This window comes from Hylobates moloch, unplaced genomic scaffold (assembly GCF_009828535.3).
Source record: "Hylobates moloch isolate HMO894 unplaced genomic scaffold, HMol_V3 SCAFFOLD_33, whole genome shotgun sequence".
NCBI classification, from domain to species: Eukaryota; Metazoa; Chordata; class Mammalia; order Primates; family Hylobatidae; genus Hylobates; species Hylobates moloch.
The window spans coordinates 993,623-1,013,449 of NW_026652308.1; the positions used below are offsets into that span (position 1 = coordinate 993,623).

General features: G+C 46.7%; 1 protein-coding gene across 1 annotated transcript in view; it reads right to left on the reverse strand.

Moving 5' to 3' along the window:
• Positions 1–19,827, reverse strand: part of LOC116463313 (alpha-2,8-sialyltransferase 8B) — a 70,189-nt gene that overhangs the window by 582 nt on the left and 49,780 nt on the right. The window contains exon 5 of the mRNA XM_032146347.2: positions 18,956–19,249. Coding sequence (XP_032002238.1) covers positions 18,956–19,249 — 294 coding nt within the window. The remainder of the gene's footprint in view (positions 1–18,955; positions 19,250–19,827) is intronic.

A 19,827-nucleotide genomic window follows, 5' to 3' on the forward strand; every position in this document is an offset into this window, starting at 1 on the left:
GACATGAGTTTATGAAATCCTCAAAACAAACCTTTTGTGACTACAGATGCAGAAATGGGGCTCTGAAGTGAAAAGTGGCTTGTCCAAGGTTACCTGGCTAGAAAGGGGCAGCACTTGACTTGAACTCAGGTCTGCGGACAGCTCAAGCAAGAGTTGGCAACCTTTTTCTGTAAGGGGCTAGATGATCAATATTTTTGGCTTTTAGGCCACAATGATCCCAATACTACTTGACCATTGTGTAGCTGTAGCATGAAAGGGCCACAGACAACACACATGGGTGTGGCCAGACTTGGCCCTTGAGCAGCAGTTTGCTGACCTCTGAGAAAACACTGGCTCTTGTGTGGTGCCTGCTGCCTTTCGGAGAGTCCCATGGGGCGTCCCCTTGCGGATCTGCATTCCTGATTCCATCCTTGCCTCCTGAGCGTCTTCAGATTTCCTTGCTGTCCCTGCTGCAGGACCCCCTCTCTGATACCCATCTTTGACCACGGGTGACTACCCTGGGGGCCCTGGACACTGGTTTGCCATGCAAGGCTGGGTTCTGCCCACTCTCTTTCTTCTAAAGATCGCTCACTACATCTTGATGTATCCACCTCTGAAAAAGAGTCCCCGCTTCCTGCCTCAAGTCCTCTGTTAAAGGGTTATGAGAGGAAACAAAGAGAAGTGAAGAGAGAAGGGTGCAGGGTGCACCTTAGCCAAGAATGCAGTGAGGAAGAGACTACGTGCATTCCACAGACTAAGAAACAGGCTCAGAGGGGGAAAGTAACTCAAGACCTGAGTTTTAGTGACAGTTTGGTCACCAACTATCTGTGTGCCTTTGAGCAAGCCACATCTCTCTGCTTAACCTAATGTTTCACATTTATGCAATGACGATGCACAGTCTAGGTGATCTCCAAGATATCCTCCAGGTCCCAACATTCCAAGAAAATCTAGAAGTTTCTCCCAAAGTGGGAAAACATCCATTCTGTTTGTCATCATCTTACTTTCCATCACAATTATTCTCCCTCTGGGACTCAAAACGCATGCTGATGTGTGGTCTAACGTCTTTATTTCTAGTAAAATCTTCCACTTACCGTAGGCTGAATCCCTTAAAAGGCAATGCTTATGCCTTGGTGGGAAGACATTTTCCTTACCACAAATTTCTTACCATTGTGTCTCTAGACCGGACACAATTCGCATCTTTCTGTCCTCGAGCAAACTCCATGGTTTCCCCTCCCTAACTAAAGCGAAGACCAGCATGGTTTCTGTTGATATCTCTGCAGAGATGCATGTGACTGTATAATCAAACACACCCATTAAATTCAGGCCAGAAGTAAAGATATGTCAGAGAAAACATTTACATGTTGCTGAAAGATGAAACTGTTTAATATGATTTAGTGCTTTTAGCTGAAACGCTGGGGTGGGAGGGACAGGTTTTCTAGAAGCCCAAATACTTCTTTATTTTTGCAAAATTGTTCCTTTTGCAACTCCTTTTGTTTGTGTGTTTGTAGGAGGTGTTAGCCTGTGAATCAGATGAGGTTATAGATTATCAATAACCTATGTAAGTTCGGTGAGTCATCTAATCATGTAACAATTGATGAAATAAAATGCATTTCGAGAATCGTCATTCTCACACCCCCCATCCTGACTATGGGGATGGGGTGACTTGAATCTCCCCTTCGACATTGCTGATGAAGGCTGTGGTCCTAGGTGGCCAGAATCGGAGTGAACACGATTCTCCCAGGCACTACAGGAGCCTCCTGCGCACGACAGGAGCCCCTAGACAAACCGCGGTTGTTTCATAAGCCTGTCCTTCGAAGACCCCTTTCCTCGCACTTTCTCTGATTTCATCCTGTCTGGGCCAAGAAACTTCCTTGCAGCTGAATTTTTCAACTGAAAACCCGAGGGAGGGACAAAGGCAGACACAGAACAGGGCAATGGCTCTGGCTGTTAACCGCAAACAGCGCAATTGAAAAATAACAGGAGCAAGTGTTTGTGGACACTGAGATCTTCGTCATTTCTTCCCTGCGCTATCTCTCAGAAGTCTCTGCGGTGGCAGCCCCTCACCATGATCTGTCCTCCACCTAGTAGCCTCCCAGGCATTTCTCCGAAATCTCTCCCTGCTCCACATATAATCCAAGTTCCATAGTTCAGAAACTCTGCAAGACCTGGTCCCTGCCACCTGCCAGCTTCAGCTCCCACCAACACTTGCACCCTCCCCAGAAGGTCTGGCCCACAGCTACCATGGCACTGCACTACTTCCTCATGCCTCCTGCTACCAAGGCTCAGATCGAGATTCCTTTGAGCTTTTGCCCATCTCTGAGCTGTGCTAAGTATGTCCCTCTGGGCACCCATGGAGACCTGTGTGCCAGGGGTTGCGGTGTCCATGCCTGCCTTACACACTGAGCTGTGGGGTCCTGGAAGGTTATCTCTCCTGCTGTCTCTGTGCTAAGGCTCATGACGGCTGAAGAAGTGGATGGTTATTTCAGAATGGGAAAGGATACTTCCCAGAAGAGATATGTATTTTTGGGGCTTCTTCCTCTTATATTTGTGATTCCAGGGGAACACAGCCAATTTTCTATGGGGTGGGTAGAGGGCTGGGGCAGGGTGGTACCAGTCTCCAAGAAGTTCTGGGAATGTGAGGGGCAGACTATGGGTGGGGTGTCCCACTGGCCACGTACAGAACTGGTGCCACTCTCAAGAACTCCCAAGATGCCTTGGAATTTTTAAGAGGCTGTGTTGTGATCAGGGTTATTAGATAACTGGCCCATGTCTCCACTTTGCTCTGAGCTCTGGGCTAAATGTTTCATTTGAAAGGCCTATTTCATGCCCCTTTCTCTCTCTCCAAACCTTCCTAACCACACTGCACAGCTGCCCCCTTCCCTCTGTATCACCCAGCTGAGATCTGGCCCTCTCTCAGCATCTTACCCTCATCTACCATTTTACAGGGTGTCCTCGACTCAGGCCCACACTTCAGACCCAGGCTCCACACAGGGCAGGAGGATTGAGCAACACGCTCAGATGGCAAGGGGTAGAGCCAGGTCCTCCCTTCAGGCCTTCTGACCCCAAGTCCTTGTTCTTTCACCTTCATGAAGCAGACACAACAGATAGGTGGGTGGCTGGGAATGTGGTTGGTCTAATGTGATTGTCCTGGGACTACCCCACATGACCATCTGCTTAGTCATCAGCTAATATGTAGGAGGCAGGAGGGACGGTGCTGGCTCGGGGATGTTTGATGCTGAGCTTGGGGTTTGTTGGATAAGGAGCCCTTGCCTCGACCACCTCAGCAGCATCTACGCTCAGCGGAGCTAAGATTGGGAGGCTTTGAGGGGCAAAGGCAGGGGGACTATAAAGAGGAGAAGAATCCCAGAAGAGCAGCAGCTGATGCGGGGGTCCTCTCACACATCCCTGCAAAGTATTTATGCACCTTGGCTTAACTACGTCCCGTAATGGGGAGCTCACCCCCTCCGAAACTAGCCCATTGCATTTTCAGCTCTAATGCAGAAGTTCTCAACCTACGCCACACACTGAAACCACCTGCAGCTTTAAAAGCTGCCTGGATCTCACTACCATGTGTGGCCTAGACACTGGGATTCTCACAGCCTCCTCCAGTAATTCAAATGTGCAGCTACACCTAAGAACTCCTGTGATGACTGGTAGGTGGTTCTGCCAAAAGGACCCAAGAATGAGATATATTTAGAGAAAAAGAAGAAGTGTCAGGAATATAGTCATAGAGTTTTAAAGGTGATTGGGACTGGGGAGTTCAGTTAGCTCAGCAGCCTTGCAGGGGATGTGACTGAGCGAGCTGGGATTTGGGACACGTGTAGGAAAAACGAACACCCAGCCTCAGTGTTGTGAAGGCAATAGGGAATGGTGAGGACTGGGGCATCGTGACGGGTAGCCAGTCTTACTGTTGTTGAGTATGGTGGTCCCAGATCTTCAGTTTTTTTTGTGAGTATTAGAAATCAGGATTTTTATGCAAATTCTCCAAATTTTTAAATGTTGGCAACTAATTAAAATTTTACTTTGAGAGGCTGAGGCGGGCGGATCACCTGAGGTCAGGAGTTGGCCTGGCCAACATGGTGAAACCTCGTCTCTACTAAAAATACAAAAATTAGTTGGGCGTGGTGGCATGCACCTGTAATCCCGGCTACTCGGGAGGCTGAGGCAGGAGAATTGCTCGAACCCGGGAGGTGGAGGTTGCAGTGAGACAAGACCGTGCCATTGCCCTCCAGCCTGGGTGACAAGAGTGAGACTCCATCTCAAAAACAAAACAAAACAACACCATGTGAAGCCTTACTGGGTGATCCCACAGGCCATGTCGGTGTGGTGAATGCATGGGCCTCCTAGACTGAACTTGTCCTCTTTTGTCATTTTAGAGAGGAAGACGTGGGAGTCCAGTGTGACTTGCTTGAGAAGAGACAAGCTTCTCAAACAGCTGGTTAGGCAGAGTTTGATAAAACACAGGTGTCTGAGGCTCCCGGTTCTTGAGCAGTTTTCACCCCATGGCAACTCACCAGGCTGGGAATGAGCTGGCTGCAGCTGTGGGCTGACATTACCCGGGGATCCTTGAGCTACCATGGTGTCCCCGCATGAAACATCCCCCCGATGTTTACTTCCTGAGTGAACTCAAGCCCTGACACAGGCCGGATAAACCATGGTTTGTTTATTTTCTGATAGCAAGGTCTTAGTAGGGGAAGGCTTTCAGAAATGAATTTCTTTTCAGGCCATCAATGCCATGCCCAGAAAGGGGGAGAGAGGAATCGAATCAGCGATGAAACGTCCAAGTGGCCCATAGGTGCTTCTGAGGTTACTCAGGCAATTGCTGGGCCTCCACATGTGCTGGGTGCTCCCCTAGATGCCTTTCCCCACTGATCCCTGTGGTGAACTCTGTTTTCCACCTCCAGAAACTAAGCACGTGCATCCTGTCTTCCTGGAAATATTGCCTTTGTTCTACCATCATCTCCCCAGTCAGACTGAGTTAACTACCTCCAGCTGATTACCATCAGCTTTGTTTCTACTTATTGTGCTTAGCAACCCAGGCTGAAAATTCATTACTGTGCTATTTCATGGCATCTCCTCCTATCAAGGCTCAGATCAACACTCCTTTGCACTTTTGCCCTGTCTCTGGGCAGCTGTGGTCACCTGTGCACCAGTGTCTTTCCCTGGCTACAGTCTTATGCATTGTGCACACCTGCCTTTCCTGCTGAGCTGTGGGCTCCTGGGAAGGTCGTTGGTCCTGCTGCCTCTGTGCTAAGGGCCTCGAGAACTATGACTGCAGAAGAAGTGAATGGTCATTTTAGAGTTGGAAGGGATGCTTTCCAGAAGAGGAACATGAAACTGTACTGTGGTCTCCCCAAGCACAGGGACCACATCTTACACCCCTTTGTAGTAGGATTCAAAGGCGTCTTGCTCAGTGCGTGCTGGGTCCAAAGCACTGCTGCAGAGACAGCAGCACTCAACAAACATCTCTGGTAACTGGGCTGGGGTCAAGTGACTAGTTCTGGCCCGACAGCCCGCGACAAAAACAATGTCTCCTTTCTTGGTTGGTGTTCAAGAGCAGGCTCTCCCACTTTCTCTTCCCCTGCCTTGGAGAACTTCAAAGTCTCCTGGTCAGAAGACGTCAGCCTAAGATGGAAGAATCCTAGATCCCCGAATCACTGATTGGAAGAGAGCCCCTGCCAGCTCACATCACAGTTTGTGAGAGTGAGAAACTTCTGTTGTGCTAAAGTGCTGGAGTCTCAGGGTGTGTTATTGTAGCATAGCCTAGGATGGATTATCGTGACTTCTGTTGCACTCAGCAAACATTTGACTCAAATGGAATTGAAAAATGGGAAGATGTAGGTAAGAAGAAAAGAGGAAGCCAGCAGTGCATGCAGCTTTGTAACTGCGGCCAGCTGGGACAGGAATAGAAACGCCCAACCTCTCAGATCTGGGGCCAGGCTTTTCACCCAGAATTGCTAACTGGAAAAGGTGTTAACAGCAAATGAGGCTCCGGAATGAATCCAGAGCTCAGTGGCACAGAGGGACCCACTTATTTCCGATTCTGCCTCCACGGGTAAACAAGAACTCCTGAGCGATGTCTGACAGGGACACGGGAGCGCCACTTAATGAGCAGCTTGTAATAGAAGCTGACTGAGTTATACAGGAACAAATCACTCTCGATTTCCTTTATCTCTCCTCCGTTGCTCTGGCCAATTTAGAGACTGTGTGCGTGGCGGACTTGTAGACTATTCCTTTCCTTAGGATAACAGCTGGGTGTTAAAACACAAACTAATTAATTTTGCCTTCCCAAATGAGGTTAGCTGGGTGCATCCGGGACGTTGTATTGACAATGCACCTTTAATATCCCAGTCTTGAGATTTTAATTAGAAGCCAAAGTAATCTCCAAGAAGGCAGTAATTATTTTTCAAATTGGCTACCCCAATTGCCATGACAATGAAGCACCATATTTTATGAGCACGGAGAGCAATCAACGAGGATTGCCAAAATCATCTCCAAAGCACATTCGTCTTTTTCCCTGGGTTCCTGGGCTGGGTATGTGGAAAGAATAGTGGCTGTCACTGTTGGAAAAGGGGACCAAAAGGGCTTTCTCCAAGAAGCTAAAAGCACTGTGGGGTAAAGCTGATGACGTCCCTAAGGAGCAGGAATGCCTCACAGGTGGTCACCAAGGAAGACTCAGGGATGCTTTGAGAAAGATCAGCAGCAAAGCTGGGAACAGAACTTTCGGGCTCCTGGTCTCCTGTCCTCTGCATTGGCAGCCTCAGCCCTGATCCAGGGGCCCTAACAGCCCACGGCTGTCCTTTCCTTGGGAACACTGTTGAGGGCTCTGGTGTGTTGCAGGATATCTCAGAATGAGACGCCATCTCTGCAGTATTGGAGAGCTGAGGATTTTGTCTCAGAATTCGGGGCTGTTGGGAAAGGTTGATCAAGCCATGGGGATGCTGAGTGTAATTCCAGATCCCCAGGCCTCCGTGCCTGCCTAAGCCAACACTCTAGCTCAAGTAAGCCAGGCTAGCGTCAAATATGGACATGCCACTGAAAACTCTCCAATGACTCCTGGAGTCCACAGGATAAAACCTGATGGCCTCCACTGGGCTTGTGAGGCCCTTGGGATCTGAGCCTGCACATCTCTCCCAGTACCCAGTGTGCACAGCCACATTGCCAAGAGGAACATCTTGGTTTCTTCCACGACACGTCTTATGTGGTCCTGGCTAGCAGTCCCTTCTTATGGTCTTGGCTTTGAAGCCACTTCCTGCAGGAAGCCTCCTGGACCTCCCTGGATGGTTTCGTGTCCAGTATGTTGTTCTTCCCCTATCGAAGCACCTATCACGCTACACTGAAATTACTTGTTTACTTGTCTTTTCCTTCCCTACAGTTTTAAATTGTATACGTAAGTGTACTGACTTCTTGCTTCTGTATAACTCCAGATCCTAGCATGGCACATGTATAAAGTGGGCACCTCACAAATCTTTAATAAAGCAGTGAATGAAAAGCAGCAAGCAGAGGCTAGAGGCTCATTCTGGGGACATTATCAGGGGAGATAAATGACCCCAGCTTCACTGCAAGCCCTTTTAGGCAGCTGCCAGGACTGCACATGGGAAAGGCAGGCTCACACCATCCTAGACAGCAAGTTACCAAAAGGAAGGAGAAAAGTATGGCACTGGGGGTTTTTCCTGCTACATGGCGGGCCCCGCCAGGAGTGGTGAGACTGCTGCTCATGCCCAGGTATCACCTCTGTCCCCTGTGGCCAAGCAGGAGGTCCAGCAAGACCATTTCTTGGGGGCTTAAGCCTTCCGGCTAGATTCTGGAGTTTTAATCAATGCCACTCCAAAGAAACAAAATTATATTCAATCTCATTCATAATCAAAGGAATCCAATTTCAAACAACAATCAGATACCACTTTTCATTGGATTGGTAAATATAACTAATGTTGATAATACACCCATTGGTGAGGTTAAGAGAAAACAGGTATTTTCAATAATTGTAGGTGAGGATGTGAATCGATACCTACCTCTAGGGAGGGTAATTGGCAGTAACTATAAAAATTAACAATGCAAATTGGCAAAGACTTCTGAAAAGCAAACCTATGGATGTGCATATGTTTGCAGATATCAGCACAAGGGTGATCGATGTAGCATTGATTATACTGGCAAAAAATTGGAAACACCCTCAATGCCCACCAATGGCTTCTGCTTCCATAAATTATGGTCCAGACACACAGTGGACTGCCAGGCAGCTGTGAAGGAGAATGAGGTGGTGTGTGTCAATATGGAATACTTTCCAGAATTTAACAAGGTGCAGTACTTAAAACATGTTCCGTATGTGTAAAAAGGGGGTATTTTTGGAAGGATACACACACAAAAAGCCAGTTTAACAGGTTGCTTCTGTGGAGGAGGACAGGGGGTGTGGAGTGGAGTTTGCTTTTTACTTTAAATCCTTTAATCCAATTTGGATTTCTTTTCACTATATGCATTGCTATTTAAAAAAAAAAATTGGAGAGAGAGAGAATCCATTACACACAAATGCCGGGAGCCACCTATGCCTTAATACCACAGACCTCCCTCCTTTTCTCTTTCATGGAGCACACTTCCAAAAAGGTGAATCTAGTTCACCTCACCCTCTGTCAACCAGAGGAGACTGGGACCAGCACAGGGAAGGGACCAGCCCTAGGGACACACTCTCTGGATTGCCATGGTCCTGTCTGGGAGGAGCCACCAGCAACCTGTCTGGTCTCTCCCTATCTTTTTGCACCTTGCTTACTCTTCTCTCACCTTGGGCCCTCCAGTCTCTGCAGCGGGGCTTGCTTTGCTGACCTGGCCCCTCTGGCCCTGGCCAGAGGCAAGCTGAATCAGTGCCATCCTAAAGCCTTAATTGGGCTCCTGGTGCCTAATTAAGCACCAATTCACAGGCCTTGTCTGCACCAGCTCAGTGGGCTGCTTTCCTGCCTGAGGGGCCACCCACTCTGTGGGTCGCAGCCTCCTTCGATGTTGTAATTAAATTAGAGCCATTCACCACCAGCTGCCTGAGGCCATACTCAATTGCCTCCGTGTCCTTCCACTCCATTGCTCACCTTCCTAGCCAACAGCCAGCCAGGGCTCCGTGCCACCCCACAGGCCAGCAGAGCCAGGGGCCCCTGGGTGAGCTGCTCAGGTTGGGGCCGCTGAAGCCCACCTTGTTGGCACCAGAGGCTGGGCCCTGCCAGCTGCTGGTGAGAGCAGGATAGGCCTTCTGCTTGGGTTTCAGAAACATGCTCCCCTCTGCCTACTCACTGCCTCAGATGGGCAGAAATTTTTGTAAGTCCACTGTGGGGGCAGAGACTCAGATGTGCTGAATGAGAGAATCTCAGAGTAGGAAGGGAGGCCATCTAACCCTGCTGTTATGGGTTGAATTTCTCCTTTCCCCCAAACTCATATGGCGATGTTTTAACCCCCAGTACCTTGGAATGTGACTGTATTTGGAGGGAGGATATTCACAGAAGTGATCAAGTTAAAATTAGGTCACTAGGGTGGGCCTTAATCCAATATGACTGATGTCCTTGCAATGAGGGGGGATTTGGAAACCGGCATACAGGTAGAAGGCCATGGGAACAAGAAGATGGCGATCTACAAGCCAAAGTGAGAGGTCTGGTGCAGATCCTTCCCTCACAGCCCTCAGATGGGACCAACCACGCTGATCCCTGAGTTTTGAACTTCCAGCCTCCAGAACTGCGAGATAATACATTCTGTTGGTTAAACCACCCAGTCTGTGAGACGTTGTCATGGTAGCCCTGATTAGCGAGCTAATCTGCCAACTCTGTATGACAGGGATTTCCTCTCCACCATCCCAGTAATGAGGGGTTCGCTGCTGCCTGAACATCTCCAAAGATGTTGAACTCACCACCTCCTGAGAGGCAGCCAAGCCTATTTCAGATGATCTTATTTGTTGGAATATTCTTCCCAATGTCTGGATGGAATCTGGCTTCCTCCCCCAACCCTAGTTCTACACCTGGAGCCTCACAGACCAAATCTATGAGCCACTGGAGGGCAGGAACCTTGTTCTATTGACTTTTTTATTCCCCCAGCACAGGCCTGGAGCCTATTGGTGCCTAATGAGTATTTGCTGAGTAAATAAAACTCTCTTGTTCCTTGGAACCTTCTCTCTCAAAACCTCTGAGCTTCCAAATTTCTCTGCCACTGTGGCCCCTCTCTGGCCTGGCACCTAAAGAAAAATGTGATTCTCTAAGTGGGATCTGGCCAGGCAGAGAAAAGCAAGGCCATCACCAACCTCCGTGACTCTTAGAGATGCTATCCATTCATTGCTGTGACCCAAGACCATGTTATCCTTTTGAGCAACCACACACCCACTGATGGTTGCTGCTGTTCATCTCTCTGTACTTGTACACATGTTTTGAACCTAAGTACAGAATCTTGCATTTGTCCATGTCAAATTTTTTCCTCTTTGATTGATTTGGTTCTAATTCTGAGACCCCAAATATGGAGAATCCCCCAAAAGTCACATCACCAGTGAATGTGCTAAGCAGACCACTGATGCTGTCGTTTAAGTTATTGGTAAAAATGGGGACAGAGACCAAGCCCCGTGGCTGGTTCAGAGGGGTCTCTCTGTGGTCCACATTAATCTAATTAGCATCCTTTGGGTGTCAATGGTCAGCAGATAGTGGTTAAACTATCTGTCAAGGATACAAGGAGGTCACAGTGGAGATAGTAGAGATCACTGACACCTATATATGTGGATTTGAATCCTAGCTTCCTTCCTCTCCTCATCTGCAATTTACAGAAGGGCAGGCCTTCTGCTTGGGTTTCAGAAACAGGCTCCCCTTTCTCTGCTCACTGCCTCAGATAGGCAGAAACTTCGTAAGTACACTGTGGGGGCAGAGACTCAGATGTGTTGAATGAGAGAATCTCAGCGTGGGAAGGGAGGCCATCTAACCCAGCTGTTATGGGTTGAATTTCCCCTTTCCCCCAAACTCCTATGTTGATGTTCTGTAAATTCCATTTGGGCAATTTACTTTGCATTTGTGAGCCTTAGTTTCCTTATGAGTAGAAAGGAGAGGAAAATAATATCTATCTTATCAGGTTGTTCCGAGAAGTTAACATTTGTCCCTTTCGATTCCCTAAACTGTCCATCAAGTTCAAGTTGCCCATGAAATGCTTTGTCAAGGTAGCTGACTTATGTCCAGATGTGAAATGACTATACTGATCCCTGGTCTATACTATACTCATCCCCTCTGCTGCCTGCCTCACAAAGGAACATCAGAATAGTATGCCCAGGTATCTTCCAGTTTTACTTCTCCATCTTTAAGCATTCATCAGCCATGGGATTGGTAACCTATTTGAAACTCTGGCTTGGTATTGACATTAAGCTCACCATTGTTCATCCTTTCCTCATGTTTAGAAAATTGGGACAGAGATTTCCTGTCCCTGATTCCCTTCTCTAATTCTGCAAGATTTGGAGAAAATCATGGCCAGGTGCTCAGTGGTCTGACTGCAAGTTTGCCCCTGGGAGGTTCATTGGTTTTGACTCTGTGGATAGCAGTGGTTCTCAAACTTATGCTGTGCATCCAAATTACTTGGAGCACTGTTGAAACACAGATTGTCGGGCTCCACTCCTAGAGTTTCTGATTCACCAGGTCTGGGGTGGGCCTGAGAATTTGCATCTCTAACAAGTTCCCAGTGATGCTGATGCAGCTGGTCTGGGGACCATGAATGTTAAGAACCACTGCTTTAGAGCAGTAAAGTGGGACTGTCAGTAAAGAGCCCAAAGGCCCCATTCCCCTATCCGAGTAAGAGACTCATCTTTGCTGAAAAGACAGATATAGGAGTTGAGGAGTTCATTATACGTTTGCCCTTTGTAGCCCCTATGCCCTCTGCTCCTAACCTTTGGTTCTTACTTGAAACATAAAAAGACTTTTCTGTTTTTCTTAATATTTTCATAAACTGAAACCCATCCTGGCTTTGGCCTTCCTGACATGATTCTCTAGGGTGCCATCACTATTTCCTAGTTATGTGTAATAGGGGCAAATGGATGGTGATCAGGAGCAGGGAGGAGACCTGGATCTGTCCCTAACCAGCCGTGGGATCTTGTGCAAGTTACTCCTTGAGGCTCAGTTTTCCTATCTTTTAATGGCAGTAGTCCTGTCATGACATGAGATAATGCTTAGCATGGCGTGCGGCATGTAAGTGAATGCGTTCACTATGGGAGTATGTGCCCGTCAGCTGTTTTCCTACATGTCCTGTGGCAAGCCATCGAGAGCGGCATGCAGAATGTGTGACTGCATTTCTGAGCCTTTCTGAGTCACCACCCAAGGATGTCTGCTTTCTTCTGAAAAATGCCTTTGTTGTGAAGGGGCAGCCAAACAAATTGAGAAGAGCGAAACCAAAGGCACATTCAAGGGCAAGTGGCATGGAGAGCCTCAACTGCGGTTTCAGCACAACTGTGTCATGCCTGGGTGCTGGCTGGTGTTTGATGGGATGCTGAGGAACTCTGACCTTTCAGCTTGTTCTCCCTGATAAGGTGCTGCCCCAGGCTCTGAACAACTGCAGTGTGCCTGTGTAGCCTTGATGCGTTGCTACCTGCTGTGGCCTTCTAACACCCCTTCTCCAGTGTGGCAGCTCCTGGCTGACTCAGCTCATTGTCATCCCTGTCCCTAGCCCAGTACTAAATGAGTGCAAATTTCTGCTGCACCTGGTGCACCACATTAGAGTGAGAGAATGCAGTTCAGTTCCTGGTTGTGCCATTTAGATGCTGGGTGGCTTCATACAAATGACCTAACTTGTCCGAGCATTAAGTTCCTCTTTTGCAAAATGAAGGTAACAAAATGAAGGTAACAAGTTAACGTTTGTCCCCTTCAATTCCCTAAACTGTCCATCAAGTCCAAGTTGCCCATGAAATGCTTTGTCAAGGTAGCTGACTTACGTCCAGATGTGAAATGACTATACTGACCACTGGTCACTGCCCTAAAAGTGAATTCTCATGTGAAATTCCCACCAGCAAAGCAGAAGGGTTCCTATTTCTCCACATCCTCACCAACACCTGTTATTTTCTGTGTGTGTGTATGTGTGTTTACTAATAGCCATGCTAGAGGGTATGAAGTGATATCGCATTGATATGGTTTGGATCTGTGTCCCCACCAAATCTCATGTCCAATTTTGTAACCCCTAATGTTGGAGGTGGGACCTGGTGGGAGGTAATCAGATCATCACAAGTTCTTGTGAATGGGTTAGCACCATCCAGTGGATGCTGTCCTCATGATAATGAGTGAGTTCTCATAAGATCTGGTTGTTTAAAAGTGTGCAGCACCTCCCTCTTTCTCTTGCTCCTGCCATGTGAGACGCCTCACTCTCCCTTTGCCTTCTGTCAGAACTGGAAGCTTCCTAAGGTCTCCCCAGAAGCCGAAGCCACTGTGATTCCTGGAGAGCCTGCAGAGCTGTGAGCCAATTAAACCTCTTTTCTTTATAAATTACCTAGTCTCAGGTATTTCTTTATAGCAGTGTGAAAATGGACTAATACATTCATGTATTTAATTTGTATTTCCCTCACGATCAGTGGAGCATCTTGCCATGTACTTATTGGCCATTTGTATATTTTCTTTGGAGAAATGTCCATTCCAAGTCTTTTGCCCATTTTTGAATTGAGTTATTTCGGTTTTTTGTTGTTGAGTTGTAAGAGTTCTTCACATATCCTGGATGTTAATCCCTTATCAGGTATAGTATTTGTAAGTCTTTTCTCTAATTATATGAGTTGTCTTGATAGATTGTCCTTTGATGCACAAATGTTTTACATTTCTAGGTAGTCCAATTTATCTACCTTTTTCTTTCATTGCCTATACTTTTGGTGTCATACTTAAAAGACCATTGCCAAACACAAGGTGATGAAAAACTTCTCCTAAGTTTTCTTCTAAGAGTGAATTTCTTCTAAGTGAAATGTACAATTAACAATGCTTAAAATGCAGACAACCTACAGAATGGGAGAAAATATTCACAAACTATACATCCGACAAAGGTCTAATGTCCAGAATCTATAGGGAACTTAAACAACTCAACAAGAAAAAGAACCCCATTAAAAAATCGGCAAAAGATAGGAACAGCCACTTCTCAAAAGAAGACAGATAAGTGGCCAAGAAATACATGAAAAAATGCTGTTCATCATGAATCATCAGAGAAATGCAAATCAAAACCACAATGAGATACCATCTTATACCAGTCAGAATGGCTATTATTAAAAAGTCAAAAAACAACAGATGTTGGTGAGGATGTGGAGAAAAGAGCATGCTTATATATTGTTGGTGGGATTGTAAGTTAGTTCAGCCACTGTCAAAAGCTGTTTGGAGATTTTGCAAAGAGAGTAGAACTACCATTCCACCCAGCAATCCCATTACTGGATAAGTATCCAAAAGAAAACAAATCATTCTACCAAAAGACACATGCGCTGGCATGTTCATAGCAGCACTATTCACAATAGCTAGGACATGGAATCAACCTAGGTGCCCAGCAGTGGTGGACTGGCTAAAGAAAATGTGGTACATATACACCATGGAATACAACATGGATGCATGGTGTATTAACAGTACCCATTCACAAGTAAGTGTCCCCAGTGATCTAATAACTAGAGGCTGTAATCCTAAGTGAACTAACACAGGAATAGAAAACCAAATGCCACATGCTCTCACTTGTAAGTGGGAGCTAAACATTGGGTATTCATGGACATAAAGATGGCAACAATAGACACTGGAGAAGAAGGGAATGGGGAAAGGGTTGAAAAACTGTTGGGTACTAAGCTTAGTACCTGGGTGGTGGGATCATTTGTATCACAAACCTCAGCATCATGCAATATACCCAGGTAACAAACTTGCAAAAGTACCCCCTGAATCTAAAATAAAAGTTGAAAAAGAAAAAAAATCATTAAAATGGTAAATTTTATGTTATGTATATTTTATCACAATAAAAGTTTATTCACACCTCCCCACATACCCTGTAAACAGGGGGTTTACTGGGCAACACATCTTAACATAAGGAAACAAGATTATTTTGCAAACTGCAGTCCATTATTGGGACTTCAAGGTGAAGAACTCATTAGTGACTGGTTTAACTTAGCCCACTGCTCTGGCTACTACAGAGTCCAGTCTTAAATTTAGCCTATTGCACTTTCCTCCTTGTGGCTCCAGCCCCTGGAACTCTTGAGTCCATAGGACAAGTCTTATGTCTTTCCCACATTGTAGCTCTCCAAGTGGCAGGTGGCAGCTGCCACAATCATGTAGGCACGATTGACTGATTACATGTGTCCTCTGTGGGGATCTGGGGGAAGGCAGGTGAGCTGGGGAAGGCAGTCACGGAGTTGGGGTCTGGACCCTTTGGAGGTGTCGCTACTGCCAAAGCCCACGGTTTTGATGCTAGGCCACAGTGCCTCTTGGCCGGATTCCTCCTCAGCCTTCCTCTCTACAATACCTTGGTCTTTTCTTGTGTGACTTTGTACTGCATCCCTCCCCAGCCCATTCCTCCACTTGCAGTGAACACCAGGTAAGGTCCCACCAAGGCAAGGGCTAATGACACATGCTCCCTACCTTTTCATTGGTGTCCTATTAGACCCAGCACCCTACAAACTCCAATGGCCCCATGGAGGGAGAGGATCATTGGCAGAAATCCACTCCAAGCCTCCTTTTCCCCTTATTCTCCCCCTGCTAAAAGCAGAGGCTAACCTCCTGCAGTATTTCCTCCTGGGAGGTCCTGCAACTGAAGATGTTGCAGTCTCAGGATGAATAGCCTGTTTGTTTAAAGGGCTTATTACTGGTGCTTAATGCTATTTTGACAGATGAAAGTGAGTCAATTATAGCTGGAAATAGCTCTGGCTGCATCAGTTTCTTCCAGGTGGTTGCCCATTCCCCATTCAAGGGACTTTTTCTCTCCTTAACAAAGGGCAGTGTTTCTCCTCTTATCCCCAAGGACTCCAGAACCATCTCAAGAGTTTCCTCCTTCTAGGAAGGAACAATATTTAATATTTAAACAGTCCACGAGATGAGGGTTGCCAGTGCAGACCTACTCTGACAGGGATGAAGTGAAAACATGGTCCTGACAGGCCAACCTCCAGGATAAAGTATGTAGCCTCACTGAGCCCCATGTCCATATGGGGATCATTCTGGCTCCATCAGACACACATGTGGCTGCTCCTTATCGAATGTCTCTCTAGGGCTTTCTTGGGGGCATTGGGTTTTCCCTGTTGATACCCATCTTAATGAGACCAGTATTGGTCACAGGCTTGGGTGACCACAGTCACCTTCATGAGGACAAGAACCCTTTGTGGATGGCTCAGAGGACTTCCCACGGTCACACTGAGTTATGCTAAGTCCCCAGTGAAGAGCATCCTGATGCCCCTCAGTCAGTGGGGAGTCTGTACACTGGGCTCTCTCACATGCCTGGTGATCTGCCATGTGGTTGGATGGGCAATTGGGTATAGGGCCTGACCCCAAGCTGGGAGGTCAGGAGTGTGGTAGGATATATATTTGTAACAGGCATCTCACACTTCATATGCTCAAGAAAGAACTCCCTTCCACAATGCCCCCAAACATGCATGGGCTTCTCTAAGCTCTTCTATCACAGACTATGGCACCGCCATATTGAGCTTGTTTGCTTGGGCTTGTTTGCTCAAACTCTAATTCTAAGAGTCATCCTGGATTTTTCTCTTTCTCTCCCCCATTATGGTCCTTAAATAGGATCCACTGGCAAATCCTTCTGCCTTTACCTCAAAATTTTATAGCAAATCTGACCAACTCTTAGATATCCCATGCCATAATCCTAGTCTAAGCCATCATTATTTCCTGCCAGAGCTATTGCAGCAGCTTCCCAACAAGTATTCCAGCTTTCATTCTTGCTGGAGGGATCTTTTAAAGACACAACTCAGATCTTCTCCCTCACCTCCTTCACTGCCCCTCAAACTTAGAATCAAACCCAAACTCTTTACCGTGGCCCACAAACATATGTGCATTCTAGCCCCTGCCTCTCTCACCAGCATCATCTCCTTCCCCTTTCTCCTTGCTCACTCTGTTTCAACCACATTTGTCTCTTGGTTGAACCTTGAACACACCCTCTCACCTCAAGGCCTTTGCACTTAAGGTTCCCTCCACCTGGAAGGTTCCTACCCCAGATCTGCACATAGCTGGTGCCGTTTTGTCCCTTGAGACTTAGCTCAAACCAGCTTCTTTCTAGAGAAGAGTTTCCTGATAGCACCATTTAAAAGTATCTTATTTATTTGTTTACCTGTAATTTATCTTTCCCTATAAGAAAACTTAATTGTTAATGAGATCTGAGATCTTTATTTTATTCACTACTGTATCTTAGTGTCTAGAACAGAGCCTGGTGCATAGTAAGCACTCAATAAATATATGTGGAATGAATGTGTGTAAGTTTTAAAACATATCCACAAATTGGCACTTTCCCATTGAGAGGCAGGGTCTATGTCTACTCCCCTTGATTCTAAGCTAATTTAATGACTAGATGGCTAGTAGATGATAATAGAGGTGACACTATGTGGTCTTAAAATGTGATGCAGCTTCTGCCTTTGTCTCTGGACCACTTGTGCTAGAGCCTGGGCCACCATGTACACGTCTGACCACTCTAAGGCTACCATGCTATGAGGAAGCCCAATCTAGACCATGCAGAGAGATCATTTGGAGAAACCCTAATATAACATAAAGAGAGAGAGAGAGATGCATGGTCAACCCCAGCTGCTTCAGCCCCCCACTGTTTTACTTCTAGCCAGTCTGACTGCACCTGACCTAAGAACCATCCAGGTGAGCCCTTCTCAGATTCTTAGCCAACAGAAATTGTAAACAATATAAAATGGATGTTGTTGTTTTTTTAAGCCACTAAGTTATGAGATGATTTTTACTGCAATAGATAACTGGAAGAGAGTGAATGAATGATTAATATTAAACTATTTTTCTTGTGACTGCTATAATGGGCACTAGTAAATTCCTAGCCAATTTACTGATCCAAGTGCCAGGGAGATCTATGCCAGGTCATATGAATGGGAGGAAACAAGGAGGAGATTGGGAACTACTACTTGTTTGGCTGGGGCTGTTTAAGAATGCTATCCAGGTTGACATGGACTTCTTGATAGGAATAGTTCAGACCCTCCTCAACATTTCCTATTTGTTTTCCTTAATTCTTGGAATCTCTTTCCTGGAATTAGAGATCCAGGCCTAAACAGGAAAATCCTTACCTAATTAGTTACATCAAAACTCTTCTTAAAGAGAGTGGATTCCATTGCTTTAACTCTCCCTATCTCTTTCATATTGCCTAGGTAAAGTTCCCCTCCATCTTAGAGAGAAGACCTTGTGGACAAAAACGTATCCTAAGAGATGCTCCTTTGAAGATCTCAGCCCAATCAATAAGATGTGCTATGCAGAGTTAGAGAATATTGTGCTGAGACATAAAGATGGCGATGATTGATGATAACATCAAGTGTTTCTACCGAAATTTTACTAGGCATTTCACATACATTATCTCATTTAGTCTTCACGTCCTCCAATGTTACCATTCCCACTCATATTTAACTGAAGAGGCAACTACAGTTTAAAGAGATTAAGGTGAATTACTTGAAGTCAGGTGCATCTGACTCTGATTTTCTTGAAAATCACACACCTGGGATGGTATGTGACTTGCCAGCCGCCATCTCTCCTCCCATGTTCATGGCAGCTGTTCCCACTGAGCATCGAGACAGCCCCACCCCCAGGATCATTCTCAACTCAGCTCTCTGGGCAGGCACTACCCATTGGTCGAAATTGGCATGCCAGATGAAACCCACTTGCCAAACTCCCTCATCTCTCAAGGAATGGAGGCTCAGAAAGGCCAGGTGACTTGCTGAGGCCATCCAGCAAGTGAGTGGTGGAGGTAGGATGGAAATGCACCTGGGAAAGGGATACTGCCTACCAAGAATCTCCCACACTTAGTGACGGTCCTACTGGCCTGTAGGGAGGCCGCTCACCCGCGAACGGCGTGCAGCAGGCGCAGTGAGGGGTATGCAGTGCGCACGTTGACGTGGTGCTTCAGGATAAGCTCGTTGACCCACTCAACACGCTCCTTGCCGCCCCGGGCCATGAAGGCAGGGATCCACAGGATGCTGCCATTGAGGCTGTGCAGCCGTTGCAGCAGCTTCTCCCGCCACGTGGCGTTGACCAAGTCCTCAAAGGCCCGCTGGATGACTGAGGGGTTCATGGTTACCAGGTCTGTCTTGAGCCCCACATCCCGGGCGTACTCCTGTACTGGGGCCAGGTTGCACCTGCCGGAGAAAAAGGCAACATGATCTTTTTGGGAAAGCTGAGGCCCCTTCTTCTATTTAACTCGATCCCATCCTTTGCCTCTCCTTGCTTCTTTCTCATCCCCAAACAAAGACCCAGGGCATCTCTCCACACTCACAGGTCCCTCCCATCATCCTTTCTCCTCCTTTTTCTGCCACAAACATTTACTGAGCTCATACTGTATGCCTAGAACTTTACTAGACCCTGTGGAAGTAAATGCCTGTCTTCTGGAGTTCAGGATCTAGGAGAGGAGGAAAGAAGCAAGTAAGCCAGTCCTCAGCCCACAAGATGATGATGCTGTTGCCAAGAGTGACCTGGCCCATTGGGTGACAGAGTGAGGGATCTGAAGGCAGACTCCCAGGCTCTAAACTCGCTTTGACACTTTCTACCTGTGTGATTCCAGGAAACTTACTCAACCTCTCTGTGCTTCCTGAGACCTTCCATTACTTTAGCTATGATAGAGATCACAACAGCATCCCTCCCAAGGATTTAAAGAATTGCTACATGCCCAGTACTTAGAACACTACTGGATATAATAAGAGCTTGATAAATGCTAACT